The sequence below is a fragment of the Oncorhynchus clarkii genome, chromosome 5, assembly GCF_045791955.1.
Source record: "Oncorhynchus clarkii lewisi isolate Uvic-CL-2024 chromosome 5, UVic_Ocla_1.0, whole genome shotgun sequence".
Classification (NCBI taxonomy): Eukaryota; Metazoa; Chordata; class Actinopteri; order Salmoniformes; family Salmonidae; genus Oncorhynchus; species Oncorhynchus clarkii.
In genome coordinates, this window is record NC_092151.1 from 58,183,604 (window position 1) to 58,196,562 (window position 12,959).

The window sequence follows — 12,959 nt, forward strand, 5'->3', positions numbered from 1 at the left end:
ATGAGGCTGGTTCTGGTCAAACCCACCAATGCAACACGTCGGCTCGATTCAACAGGAGACGCTTGCAACGACCAAGACCCGGATCACTGCAACTCTCGAGGGCAGTCTCTACCAGACAAAGCCCCTGAGGTCATGCAGTATCGCTACTCTGGAACTGCCCTCCAGCCCCAAATGTCAATACCAGAGCAGAGCAATAACAGCATTTCCACTTCCACTTCTCCGCCACAGGCTACTCCAAATGGAGTCGCTCCACCACGGAAATCTCCACCATTAAAAACTACACTGTCAAAACTGAGCAATCAAGATCTCCTGCTCTTTTGTAGCCAGGTGGGTGGTACTCTTGAACTGCAGCGTGAAAGCCCACTGTTGGCTGAGTGGCATGGGACCACGGTGGGACATCCTGATGCGGACTGTGGCTCTGTTTGCTATTCTCCTAGTACAAAACATGGATCAGAGGTGGCCGGTTTCCAGCCACAATCAAAGCAGGGCTTCTTGAAGGACTGCCTCTCCACATTCTCCAAGAAGGGAACTCCTCCTTCTCTACAGTATACCCACTCCTATCCTCAGAACTCCCTGGTGTCATCGTCATCACGGTTTTTCAGGCAGAAACCAAGTCAAGAGGATCCCTCAACAGGGACCGTCAATCCCGAGAAGGATAATTTCACATCCCGATGCAGAGGAGAAGACGGGCTGAAGGAGTATAATCAATGGCAGCAGCAGACCCATAATCATTTCAAGATTAAAGAGCATAACCTACCACCAGTCTCGACTACTGAAAAAACAGAGCCTTCACTGAATATACCTCTGAATGGCAATGAGTCAAGTAAAGTTAGGCAGCTCTTGGTTTTGTCTCAATCTCAGGACCAACAGAAACTTCCCTTAGATACACAACACCAATGGATGCTAGGAAACGGTTTACCTAGCTGCTGTGCCAATGAGTGTGGAGTGCATTGTGGAAGCCAACAACCTTACTTAAACCAGCAACTACAGCAACACCCTCAAAGGCAGCATTGTTGTGACCATCTTAGCATTCTAAAATGCCATCAGTGTTCTCTCTACCCATCCAGCAGCAGCCCACGAGGGAAGAATTCATTCCCGGCTACTAGCGACAAAAGCAGTGCTCACTCCTCTTCCAGTAGCCAGCGGTGGCCGGAGAACCATCAACTAGAGGGAGAAGGGCAACGACAAGGGGAGCAACAGGTACATCCTCATACCAAAAAGGTTGGCCATGTTGGTTCAACGCCTTCCCTGTCCAAGAGCAGTAGCCCACTCCCTCCCGACACAGTAGTGACAAGCGCTAAATACAATGGGGATGTTGGGAGACCCCTGAGCAGCTTAGGGGCTTCGCCACCCAACCTTTCAGAGCTGGACTCAGCAAGACAAGAGCCCCTCCAGACTCTCCACAGGTCCGTCCTGGAGGAGGTGTTCTCCAAAGGCCTCAGTGAGGACAATAGTAAGGGCAACAGCGAGGGAGGAGGAGACGCGCCACAGAAGAGGACTAAGGACATTGGCTACAGATTGGGCCAGCGTAGAGCGCTATTTGGAAAGCGCAAACAGCTGAGCGACTATGCCTTGATTTTCGGGATGTTTGGGATTGTTGTCATGGTGACGGAGACGGAACTGTCCTGGGGGGTTTACACGAAGGTAAGAAATGTCTCTATTGCAGTGGATTGACCCGTCATAATGTCATGCAGAATTAGAGGTCTACCATGAATATGAGGCCTAGCGTAATGGTAAGACAAGACATTTTAAAAGAGGGGATCTTAATTGTCTATCTTCTCTGCAGGAATCATCATACTCATTTGCTCTGAAATGCCTCGTCAGCCTTTCAACTGCTGTATTGCTTGGCCTCATTGTGATGTACCATGCACGGGAAATACAGGTGATATGCCACCATCACCATTAATACATTCATTTTACACTTATTCCCCTTGCTCTCTTTTCCCCCACATCTAAATCTCCTTGTTTGCCCTCCTATCCTTACACCTACACACACAGCTCTTCATGGTGGACAATGCAGCTGACGACTGGAGGATTGCTATGACATATGAGCGGATCTTCCTGGTTGTGCTGGAGCTGCTGGTCTGTGCCATCCACCCCATCCCGGGCCAGTACATCTTCACCTGGACAGCCCGGCTGGCCTTCACCTACCCACACTCATTGACCAATGCCGACGTGGACCTCGTCCTCTCCATCCCCATGTTCCTCAGGCTCTACCTAATCGGTCGCGTCATGCTGCTGCACAGCAAGCTTTTCACGGATGCCTCGTCCCGCAGCATCGGCGCCCTCAACAAGATCAACTTCAACACGCGGTTCGTCATGAAGACCCTCATGACCATCTGCCCCGGCACGGTGCTGCTGGTCTTCAGCGTCTCTTGTTGGATCATCGCAGCGTGGACGGTGCGTGTATGTGAGAGGTACAGGCCCCAGACACAGTAGGCATTCCATCAACACTGTATCACTACTACCCAGTACATTTCTCAGTGAAGAAGATCCTTATGTAAGATTAATGCCTCGCTTGATTGGGGTTAGCTCAAGATGTTATGGACTTCTACTATGCCTCTTTGCTTGATATATAATGAAACATACACAAATGTATGGAATAGAGTATAAGATGTTATACTGTAAAAAAAGAGATACGTGGTTATTATAATACATATATATTTCTTGTTCCTCCAGGTATCATGACACACAGGAAGTGACTAATAACTTCCTTGGGGCCATGTGGCTCATCTCTATCACCTTTCTCTCCATTGGTTATGGAGACATGGTCCCTCACACTTACTGTGGAAAGGGTGTGTGTCTGCTGACTGGAATCATGGTATGTTTCCTATGCATTCGCAAGTGTCAAAAGAGATCTATGACATTCAGGATGAGGCAGCTCTAAGGTGTTAAGTTCGAATTTCTCAGAGTAAAAACTCAATGGACACTATGAAAACTTAACCAAGTTTATTCTTCCCAGAGGATCGATACAGCTGCATTAGATAAAAACCTTTTCACACAAACACTGATATTTAACCCTTCCTCCTAGGCTGAGTCTCCTCCGACACGTCTGTACAAACATTGTATCTTTACTGCTAGGCAGGATCCTAAGTGATACGGGCCATAAACTTTTCTATCTCCCTTAATGTGACCTGACCTCGACCCCCTTCATCACTAATCCATGGTTCTCTCCCCTTATCAATGCCTGCCACTTTCCCTACACTCAGTACATTCCAAGCTTAATTGCACACACCATATACCTTCCTCCTACAGATAAGCATTAACTTCTGGTGTAGACCCTCTAAACCTAAACACTCAATATTTCAATATGATACCTGATAGTTAACCCTATCCCAAGTTCAGGAGTTAGTACACAGAACCAGATCAGTGTAATTCAAGAAGGGGTTTGTAGTTGGATGAACTATGGTGAAAATACACTGATATACTGGCAACAGCAACAAAACAAACATATGCCTGTACATGTGTTATTATATTGAATAAATAATATCTAATGCGATATAAAGACAACACTTTTCCCCATGAAAAAGTATTACTGCCTTTATCTTTTCTCCTCAGGGGGCTGGCTGCACTGCCCTGGTGGTTGCTGTAGTTGCCAGGAAGTCTGAGTTGACCAGAGCTGAGAAGCATGTTCACAACTTTATGATGGACACTCAGCTCTATAAACGAGTAAGTGGACATTAGAGGTCTTCATGGCTCCAAAATGTTGGGCCTGACCCGAACTGAACCCGTGGATTTATGACCCTAACCTGATACGTATCGGATAATCAAAATGTTTTATGAAGAGACATTACAAATAAAGACAATGCCCCCCAATCAGCAACCCAGTAAGCAAAATGTTGTCGGACATTGAAGCCACTTTAGTTTTCAGTTCTAAGTGAAAGTTTAAAAGATGTATTTTAAGACATTATCAAGGTGTTTTTTACAGATGTTGAAAAGACGACTCTGCCGGACCTCCTATTGACATCTAGTTTTAGTTGAAAAGACGACTCTGCCGAACCTCCTATTGACATCTAGTTTTAGTTGAAAAGACGACTCTGCCGAACCTCCTATTGACATCCAGTTTTAGTTGAAAAGACGACTCTGCCGAACCTCCTATTGACATCCAGTTTTAGTTGAAAAGACGACTCTGCCGAACCTCCTATTGACATCTAGTTTTAGTTGAAAAGACGTCTATTTTGGTTGTTGCTTCTACGGCAAAATATCAAAGAAGAAAACATTATGCCAAGTTATTATGTCCCAATAAAATAGCAAAATGGGGCAAAATGGAGATTAAAGTATCAATTACTCATGATTGTTTGTCACTTATGTCAGACTTTTCAAAAGCTTCAGAAATGGCAGTGATCATGTTTGAAGTTTACTGACACAACCAAAATAATATTTTAACTACAACAAGTCTTTAAAATCTGGACCAGTCATAGACTAGTATTATTGGGCAAATCAAGGCTGGTCCAGACAAGGCTAAATCTGTGATGGTCACCGACTTGACAAAAGTGATCCGCTCAAACACGCCCAAGGTTAGGGTGGATCGACCAAATGTCAACCAATAATAAATGTCAATAGATGTCCTGCGTCAATCGGTGCTCACTGGGTTTGGCTGTCATGTCATTAACTGTAGGCCTGGATCATAATCATAACAACATTTGAATTGTACAGAATTTTGTGGAAGAAATATTTTATATTTATGAAAAATAGAACACACATATATCCTGCGTTCAAATGGCACGTTGTGTTAGCTAATCCAAGTTTATAATTTTAAAAGGCTAATTGATCATTAGAAAAGCCTTTTGCAATTATGTTAGCACAGCTAAAAACTGTAGTGTTAATTAAAGAAGCAACAAAAAAACTGTCCTTTTTTAGACTAGTTGAGTATCTGGAGCATCAGCATTTGTGGGTTTGAGTACAGGCTCAAAATGGCCAGAAACAAATAACTTTCTTCGGAAACTCATTAGTCTATTCTTGTTCTGAGAAATGAAGGCTATGCCATGCGAGAAATTGCCAAGAAACTGAAGATCTGGTACAACACTGGGTACTACTCCCTTCACAGAACAGCACAAACTGGCTCTAACCAGAATAGAGCAAGAGGACAAGTACATTGAGAAACAGACGCTTCACAAGTCCTCAATTGGCAGCTTCATTTAATAGTACTCGCAAAACACCAGTCTCAACATCAACAGTGAAGAGGCGACTCTGGGATGCTGGCCTTCTAGGCAGAGTTGCAAAGAAAAAGCCATATCTCTGACTGGCCAGTAAAAAGAAAATATTAAGATGGGCAAATAACAGACACAGACATATGGCCTTTTCTTTAAAAGGTTTATTGCCGACAAAGCGCGATCAGCTTGAATCCCGGCCCAAGTCCCACGCTACGGGCTGGATACCATCATAGGACTGTACCAAAACATTTATGTTTTCTGGAATGTTCCCTACAGGTGAAAAACACAGCTGCCAATGTACTCAGAGAGACATGGCTTATCTACAAACACACCAAGTTAGTCAAGAAGATCGATCACGCCAGGGTACGCAAACATCAGCGCAAATTTCTGCAAGCCATTCACCAGTAAGTAGTGTGCCTTTTCAAACCATTGTTAAATAAATAGTTGATGTGCGTATATCTGTGAGTATGTTATGCAGCCCAACTTACCCCTTACCTTTGCCCTCCATAACTCCCTTCCACTTCACTTTCCCCTAGACTGCGCAGAGTCAAACTGGAACAGATGAAACTCACCGACCAGGCTAACACACTTGTGGATCTAGCCAAGGTGGACCTTCATGATCATCTTCATTATCATCATATTTAATTTATATATTTATTTCTAAACACCGATCACAAGTTTGACATTGTTTTTGCGCCACAGACTCAGAACATGATGTACGACCTGGTGTCTGACCTGCAGCTGCGCAGCGAGGAGCTGGATAGGAGGATTGGTAGTTTGGACGACAAACTGGACTCCATCCTAGTCAATCTGCAGGCCCTACCCAGCCTGCTCTCCCAAGCGGTCACACAGCAGCACAAGGACTTCCTGGATGGCTTGGCCCACCGTGTACGGAAAGCCTCGTCGGAATCGGAGCTTCACTGGGTTCCCGCTAGGTGCCAACGGTCCCTTTCCACTGCACCACAGACCATTCCTTACAGCTGACAGCCTAGCCACATTTCCACAATTGTGACCTTAAATGGATTTATCCTGGATTGCCAGTCTGTGTACCTGGGCCATTCTTGAATAGCGGTGGCATTTAGGCATGGCATTTTAGGAAAAAGTTACTTTTTTGTGCAGTCCCCCCAAAAAGGGAAAAATGCTAGTCTTAATAAAATCCCATTACACCATCGTGCTAGGGTGGCTAATGCTGCTCCCGTATTAGCCACCCTAACTATTTCCCGCTACGTTACCTGCGTTGGGACACCAAAGACCAGACGACATAATTTGGCAAAACTTGGGGCTGTCGCATTAAATTCTAAACGATGCTTCAGATTTATACCCCGTGACGTATCTGGGTTTCCCCTTTTGTCTGTGTAACTGCCTGCATTATACCTGTCGAATCAGTGAGCTGCTTTTGTAGTAGTCATGAAACCACACCCGCTTTAGAAGTTTAGAACGAGAAACTGCAGGCTATATAGAAATAATGACAATTACATTTAAAATGATTAAATATCAAGGATTTATCAGACTAAATCGGTGTACATTACATCACACATTCCAGTGTTTGAACTTGTGACAGAAGCATGGAATTTCTACTCAGTTCATTCCATGGCAATGTCCGCGATAGATAACGTCAAGAGCCTCTTGTAGATTTGACAGGTCTAACATTACACATCTGACACCGCCTAAACAAAAGCAGTGAAAAGACACATATGCATTAGTCAGCTAAATGTGGGTTACCGCTGATCTGATTGCATCTTGGCCTAAGAGAGTACCAAGAGTCATAATACCCATAAAACCTTGTGGTCAAACAGGGAAATGGTTCCAAATGTTTTTTCCACCATTACATTTTTCCCCATAGTTGATTTGAGAAACACTTCAAATTAGGGTTGTGTTCCATGCAGGTTTACCCTGGCGTGACATTTTGATAACCATGTAAATCTCTCTAGGACAAGGTGACATCCATATATTCGCCTGTATTTACCTCCCCAAAATTAAAAGCTAATTAGCTGCTAATGTGGCTATTATAAAGAACTACAAATGCCATAATGATCTGGACGAGACTGCCGAATCGAGGCAAAGGTAAGAATCTCTGGACTAACTATGTGATGTTTGCTAAATGTAGTAATGAATAAATAGGCTACATTTCTTTAAAAATTGACAATCTGTAAACTGTCTTGTGCAAGTTTTACATTGGACAATATAGGGATTTGTAGTTTGCATGGGAAAAATGAATGTTGGTAAAACAATTGGAACCATTTTCCTGTTAGACCACTAGGTTTTATGGGTATTCTGACACACTGTGGGGCTCTAGTATGGCCGGGATTCAATGCGATTGCGCTTTGTCAGCAACATACCTTTTAAAGGCGCATGTGTTCCTGCATTCATGGAATCCGCATCACGGAGGTATAAGAACAGTCTGCGTTCATGGTAGATGCTGCATATGTCCGCTCAATCGCAAACTACCTGTAAATGGCACATTGTCGACAAAGCGCGATTGGATTAAATCCCGGCCTAAATTATTTTGTTTTACTATAAAGTAGTCAAACATGTTTTTTTGAAGACCACATTTATTGAAAAGACAATCAAAAGAAATCTAAAGAAATTAGAAACAATCCTTAGTAAAGAAATATATATAAATTACAAGCAATCTACATCTCTGCAACAAAAACAAAAACATTTCCAGAGAAGAATCTTACTGAGGGTTGGGAGATTAGATTTTGTGGCAACAAACAAAGACAGAAAATTTGAATAAAATGTTAACCAACAGGCTTTGTTTTGCATTCAGTTAGGTATTAACTTTATTATAATTCTCTATACGTAACAAATACACACATTTCCCTGAGGAAACAATTCCACTGGAAGTTCTACAGACTCAGTGGCTGATATGTTCTAAATGCCTCAATGGTTCGTTTCAAACACTTAATAAAAAAAACAGGTGATTACAGATGTCAACAACTGGTATAATGTACCTTTTAAGAGCATAGAGTTTCAGCATACACTTCATTGCTATGATATAGCCGTATCTGGGTAAAATATCATTTATCAGAATAACAATTTGTAAGTTTTAGGGTTATCATTATTGATTCAAAGTTGAAGCATTAAGGTGCATGGTTATGACAGTTGAGAGAATCATTCCCCTAGCAGCAAAACAATCCTCTCTAGAGGAGAGGGGTTGTGATATCCACAGCAATGCACACTCTTCAGCCTGTACATTGTGATTTTACATACAGACTGTGTATAAAAACTCAAAGCATCATTTACATATTTTAGGTGCCAGGTGCTAGTGAAAACGAACATTCAACTAAAGATTGTCAGAATATTTCTGCCCAGAAACAATATTTGTCAAACTGAGGTGCCAATACAATGCCTTCAGAAAGTATTCACACCCATTTACTTTTTACACATTTTTGTTGGAGTGGGAGTTTTTGGTCAACGATCCACACACAATACTCTTGTCAAAGTGGAAGAAAAATGATATATTTATGAAAAATAGAACACAAATATTTATTGATTTGATAAGTATTCAATACATGTTAGAATCACCTTCGGCAGCAATTACAGCTGTGAGTGTTTTGGGGTAAGTCTAAGAGCTTTGCATACCTGGCTTGTACAATATTAGCCTATTATGCCATTTAAAATTCTTCAAGCTCTGTCAAATTGGTTGTTGATGATTGCTGGACAGCCATTTTCAAGTCCTGCCATAGATTTTCAAGCAGATTTAAGTCAAAACTGTAACTAGTCCAATCAGGAACATTCAATGTCGTCTTGGTAAGCAACTGCAGTGTATATTTGGCTTTGTTTTTTAGGTTATTGTTGACAGGTGAATTTGTCTACCAGGAAAGCAAATCAGGTTTTCCTCTAGGATTTTTCCTGTGCTTAGCTCTAGTCCATTTATCTTGATCCGAATTAACTCCCGGTCTTCACCAATGACAAGCATACCCTAACATGATGCAGCCACCACCATGCTTGAAAATATGAAGTGTGGTACTCAGTGATGTGCTGGATTTTATACCAAACAAAACACTTTGTATATAGGTCAAAAAGTTCTTTACCAAGTGTTTTGCAGTATTGCTTCAGTGCCTTGTTGCAAACAGGATGTATGTTTTTGAATGTTTTTATTCTGTACAGGCTTCCTTCTTTTCACTCTGTCAATTAAGTTAGTATTGTTGAGTAACTACAATGTTGTTGATCCATCCTCAGTTCTCCCATCACCACCATTAAACTCTAACAATTTAAAAAATCAGTATTGGTCTCATGGCGAAATCCCTGAGCGGTTTCCTTCCTCTCCGGCTACAGAGATAGAAAGAACACCTGCATCTTTGTAGTGACTGGGTGTATTTATACACCATCCAAAGTGTAATTAATAACTTCACCACCCTCAAATATTGTCTGCTTTTTGTTTTCTACCAATAGGCGCCCTTCTTTGCGAGGCATTGGAAAACCTCCCTGGTCTTTGTGGTTGAATCTGTGCTTGAAAATTACTTTTGAACTGAGGGACCTTCCAGATAATTGTATGTGTGTCATTCAACAATAATGTTAACCACTATTATTGCATGCAACTTAAGCACATTTGTACTCCTGTACGTATTTAGGCTTGCCATATGAAATGGGTTGAATAGTTGACTCAAGACATTTCAGATTTTCATTTTTAATTAATTTGTCAAATAAATTCTAAAAAACAACATTTGACAGTATGGGGTATTGTGTGTAGAAGTAAAGGGGTGGGACTTTCTGAAGGCACTGGATATTATATGGAATCCCTTATTTCAATCATTAGATTAATAGTAACTGTTTTCAGAGTACTGACAAGATATATTCCTCACGTGACTAGATATTGGTCGTAGGGCAAGGAGTTTCACACCTCACCAAGCAACATTCCAGGCTTTAAAAGTATAACTACAGCCCAGTTTTTCCTGGTTAGGTCACAAGGTCAGAAATAACTTCTGGCCCTAGACAATCGCACCTCATCATTGGCTTAAATAATAATTATAGAAATGCCCAATAGAATCATGTCTAATTCAGAAAGATGAACGCAGCGTTGCTGTTCCGGTAAAAAAAGAAAATAAAAAGTGTACAGACAACTGATCGTGACGAAACAGTACCACAAATAGAGAGTCGAAAGCAACACTACAGCCCTTAGATGAATGAAAAATACAGACTTCAGACTTCAAGCACATCTCTAAACAATATTTAAGCTAAATTTTAAAAACACACAAATACTGTAAATGTACACATAATATTCCAGACTAATTTGGATTTCGGCTTTTTGGACCGATCTGGAAACAGATATTACTTGTTTACAACCATTTGAACATTGATTAAAATGTTCTTTACTCTTTGGGAAAGACAAAATATGGTTTGTTTTATATAATCATTCAACAAAACTAAATGCCACATTTTAATAAAATAATTGGAGTCTTCTACAGATATTTAGGAAAGATCCCCTTGAACAGAAGAAAATAACAATAACCAACATGAATAATTCTTCAGAAACATTTAGTAAAAATACCCTTACTAAAAGCAAAACTGGATTCAATCATAGAGTTAGTTTAGACATGTGAATTGGCACATAAGGATGTACTATTGCCCCTGGTCATATCGTCAATCAATGACCGGTATTTCTGGAAAATGCTCTTTAGTGTGCATTGTATACACCTTTATCATATTTTGTATTTATTATGGATCCCCATTAGCTGCTGCCAGCTACTCTTCCTGGGGTCCAGCAAAATTAAGGCAGTTTATACAATTTTAAAAACATTACAATACATTCAGACTGTGTGCCCTCAGCCCCCTACTCCACCACTACCACATATATACAGTACAAAATCCATGTGTGCGTGTGTATGCGCCTATGTTTGTGTTGCTTCATAGTCCCCGCTGTTCCATAAGGTGTTTTTTTAATCTGTTTTTTAAATCTAATTTGACTGCATGCATGAGTTGTTTGACGTGGAATAGAGTTCCATTTAGTCATGGCTCTATTTACTATTTACTGTGCGCCTTCCATAGCCTGTTCTGGACTTGGGGACTGTGACGAGACCTCGTGTCATGTCTTGTGGGGTATGCATGGGTGTCTGAGCTGTGCACCAGTAGTCAAACAGATAGCTTGGTGCATTCAAATACAAGCATGCTCTCCTCCACTTTGAGCCAGGAGAGATTGACATGCATATTATTAATATTAGCTCTCTGTGTATATCCAAGGGCCAGCCGTGCTGCCCTGTTCTGAACCAGTTGCAATTTTCATAAGTCCTTTTTTGTGGCACCTGACCACAAGCAGTAGTCCTGGTGCGACAAAACTAGGGCCCGTAGGACCTGCCATACTACCAACACACAGGAAATCATTAACATTACAATAGAGATCTGTAAGGGTTGATCTGGTAATTATGTATAACTACGACATTGTAAGTAACAACCGTTTGTTATTCTTGAAATTTAAATATGAATCTTAAATAAACAAAAGTGATTGATGCAGAAAAAAACAGAATAAATGAACACTGCCTTAACATGTCATTCTGTCTAAAAATTATTTTTGATTTGAACTAGCATTCTAGCGGTATCTCTCAGTACCGTGTTTCTGACAATTCTGAAACACATTTTGGATGAACACAAACTAGGATCTCTGACGATACCTGATCTGCTACTATGAGGAGAAAGACTGGCTTATAGTACACACCTGACCGGCAGAAAATATGACATCTACAATATGGTCAACACATGAGGGTGGACAGCAATGCACACAGAACATTTTATGTTATGAAATAATGTGAACCAATTTAGCTGTTGAGAATATATGAATTGCGACAGAGTGTGTGTGTGTGTGCATGCGTGCGTGCATGTTTGTGTACTGTATCTTCGAGTATATGGACAACAATGGTGGCAGAGGTATAGGATTGGCTCATTGTAATGGAATTAGAATTAAATGGTATCAAGCACGTTCAGACTTTTCCCTCACATGTTTTAGACTGTTCTCTCTGCTACCTCACAGCAAGCAGTGCCAGTGTGCACCAAGTCTGGAACCAACAGGACCCTGTACAGCTTCTACCCCCAAGCCATAAGACCGCTAAATATTGCTGAGCAATTACGTTTATTTTTTGTTGTTTTAAGCAACTAATTGGCTGAAGTTGGTTCAATTATTTGAATTCCATTCTGTTAAGTTTTTTTCTGTATGCTCAATGAGCACATTCTACAGTTTTTCTCGAGATAAATCAGATCCGGCCTGAACTGTGCGATGTAGTTTCCAACAGGCCAGTATTCTACATAGTTTAGTGCATATAACATGTTAATTAACTACAATGACCATAATCCATTGTGCATCTACTTGTCCGGTCTATGTTTCTTTTACGCCTGCTACAGGAAGAGACAAGAATGCACGATCGTGAGGTGACAGAGCAGCTGTTGCTTCGCGAGGTATCCCTACCAGAAAATACATGATTAAAGTGATTGATCGTTGTTATTCAGCAGTCATAAGTATTATTTACTTTGACGAGCTACAGAATAGTGATTTTGTCAGACAGCAGCTCTATAGACATGAGATGATGACTTGTAATGAAATAAAGTCATCAAATAAAACAAATGTAATACACGAAAATATATTTTATATTAAAGTAATGTGAATAAATGGTAAATAAGTGATCAGCAGTAAATGGGCAGCATTTAACCCAAATAATCACAACCTAAAACCGTGATTATTTTTTAATCATCGAACCGAAACGACCTCCAAAAAAAAACACTAATCGCTTAGCACTACTGCTAAACAAGACTGGTAAATAGATAAGGAAATGGCTACTGGACTTCCGGCATTGACCCTTTTCTGCACTAACTCTA

General features: G+C 41.0%; 1 protein-coding gene across 1 annotated transcript; it reads left to right on the plus strand.

The window, feature by feature from the left end:
• LOC139410117 (small conductance calcium-activated potassium channel protein 1-like) lies at positions 1-6,137 on the plus strand. The gene is made up of 8 exons (XM_071155560.1): positions 1-1,644; positions 1,787-1,882; positions 1,999-2,417; positions 2,680-2,821; positions 3,559-3,669; positions 5,430-5,557; positions 5,690-5,759; positions 5,856-6,137. Exons 1-8 carry the CDS (start codon positions 1-3, stop codon positions 6,135-6,137), a joined length of 2,892 nt encoding a protein of 963 aa, XP_071011661.1.
• Positions 6,138-12,959: the final 6,822 nt, after the last annotated feature.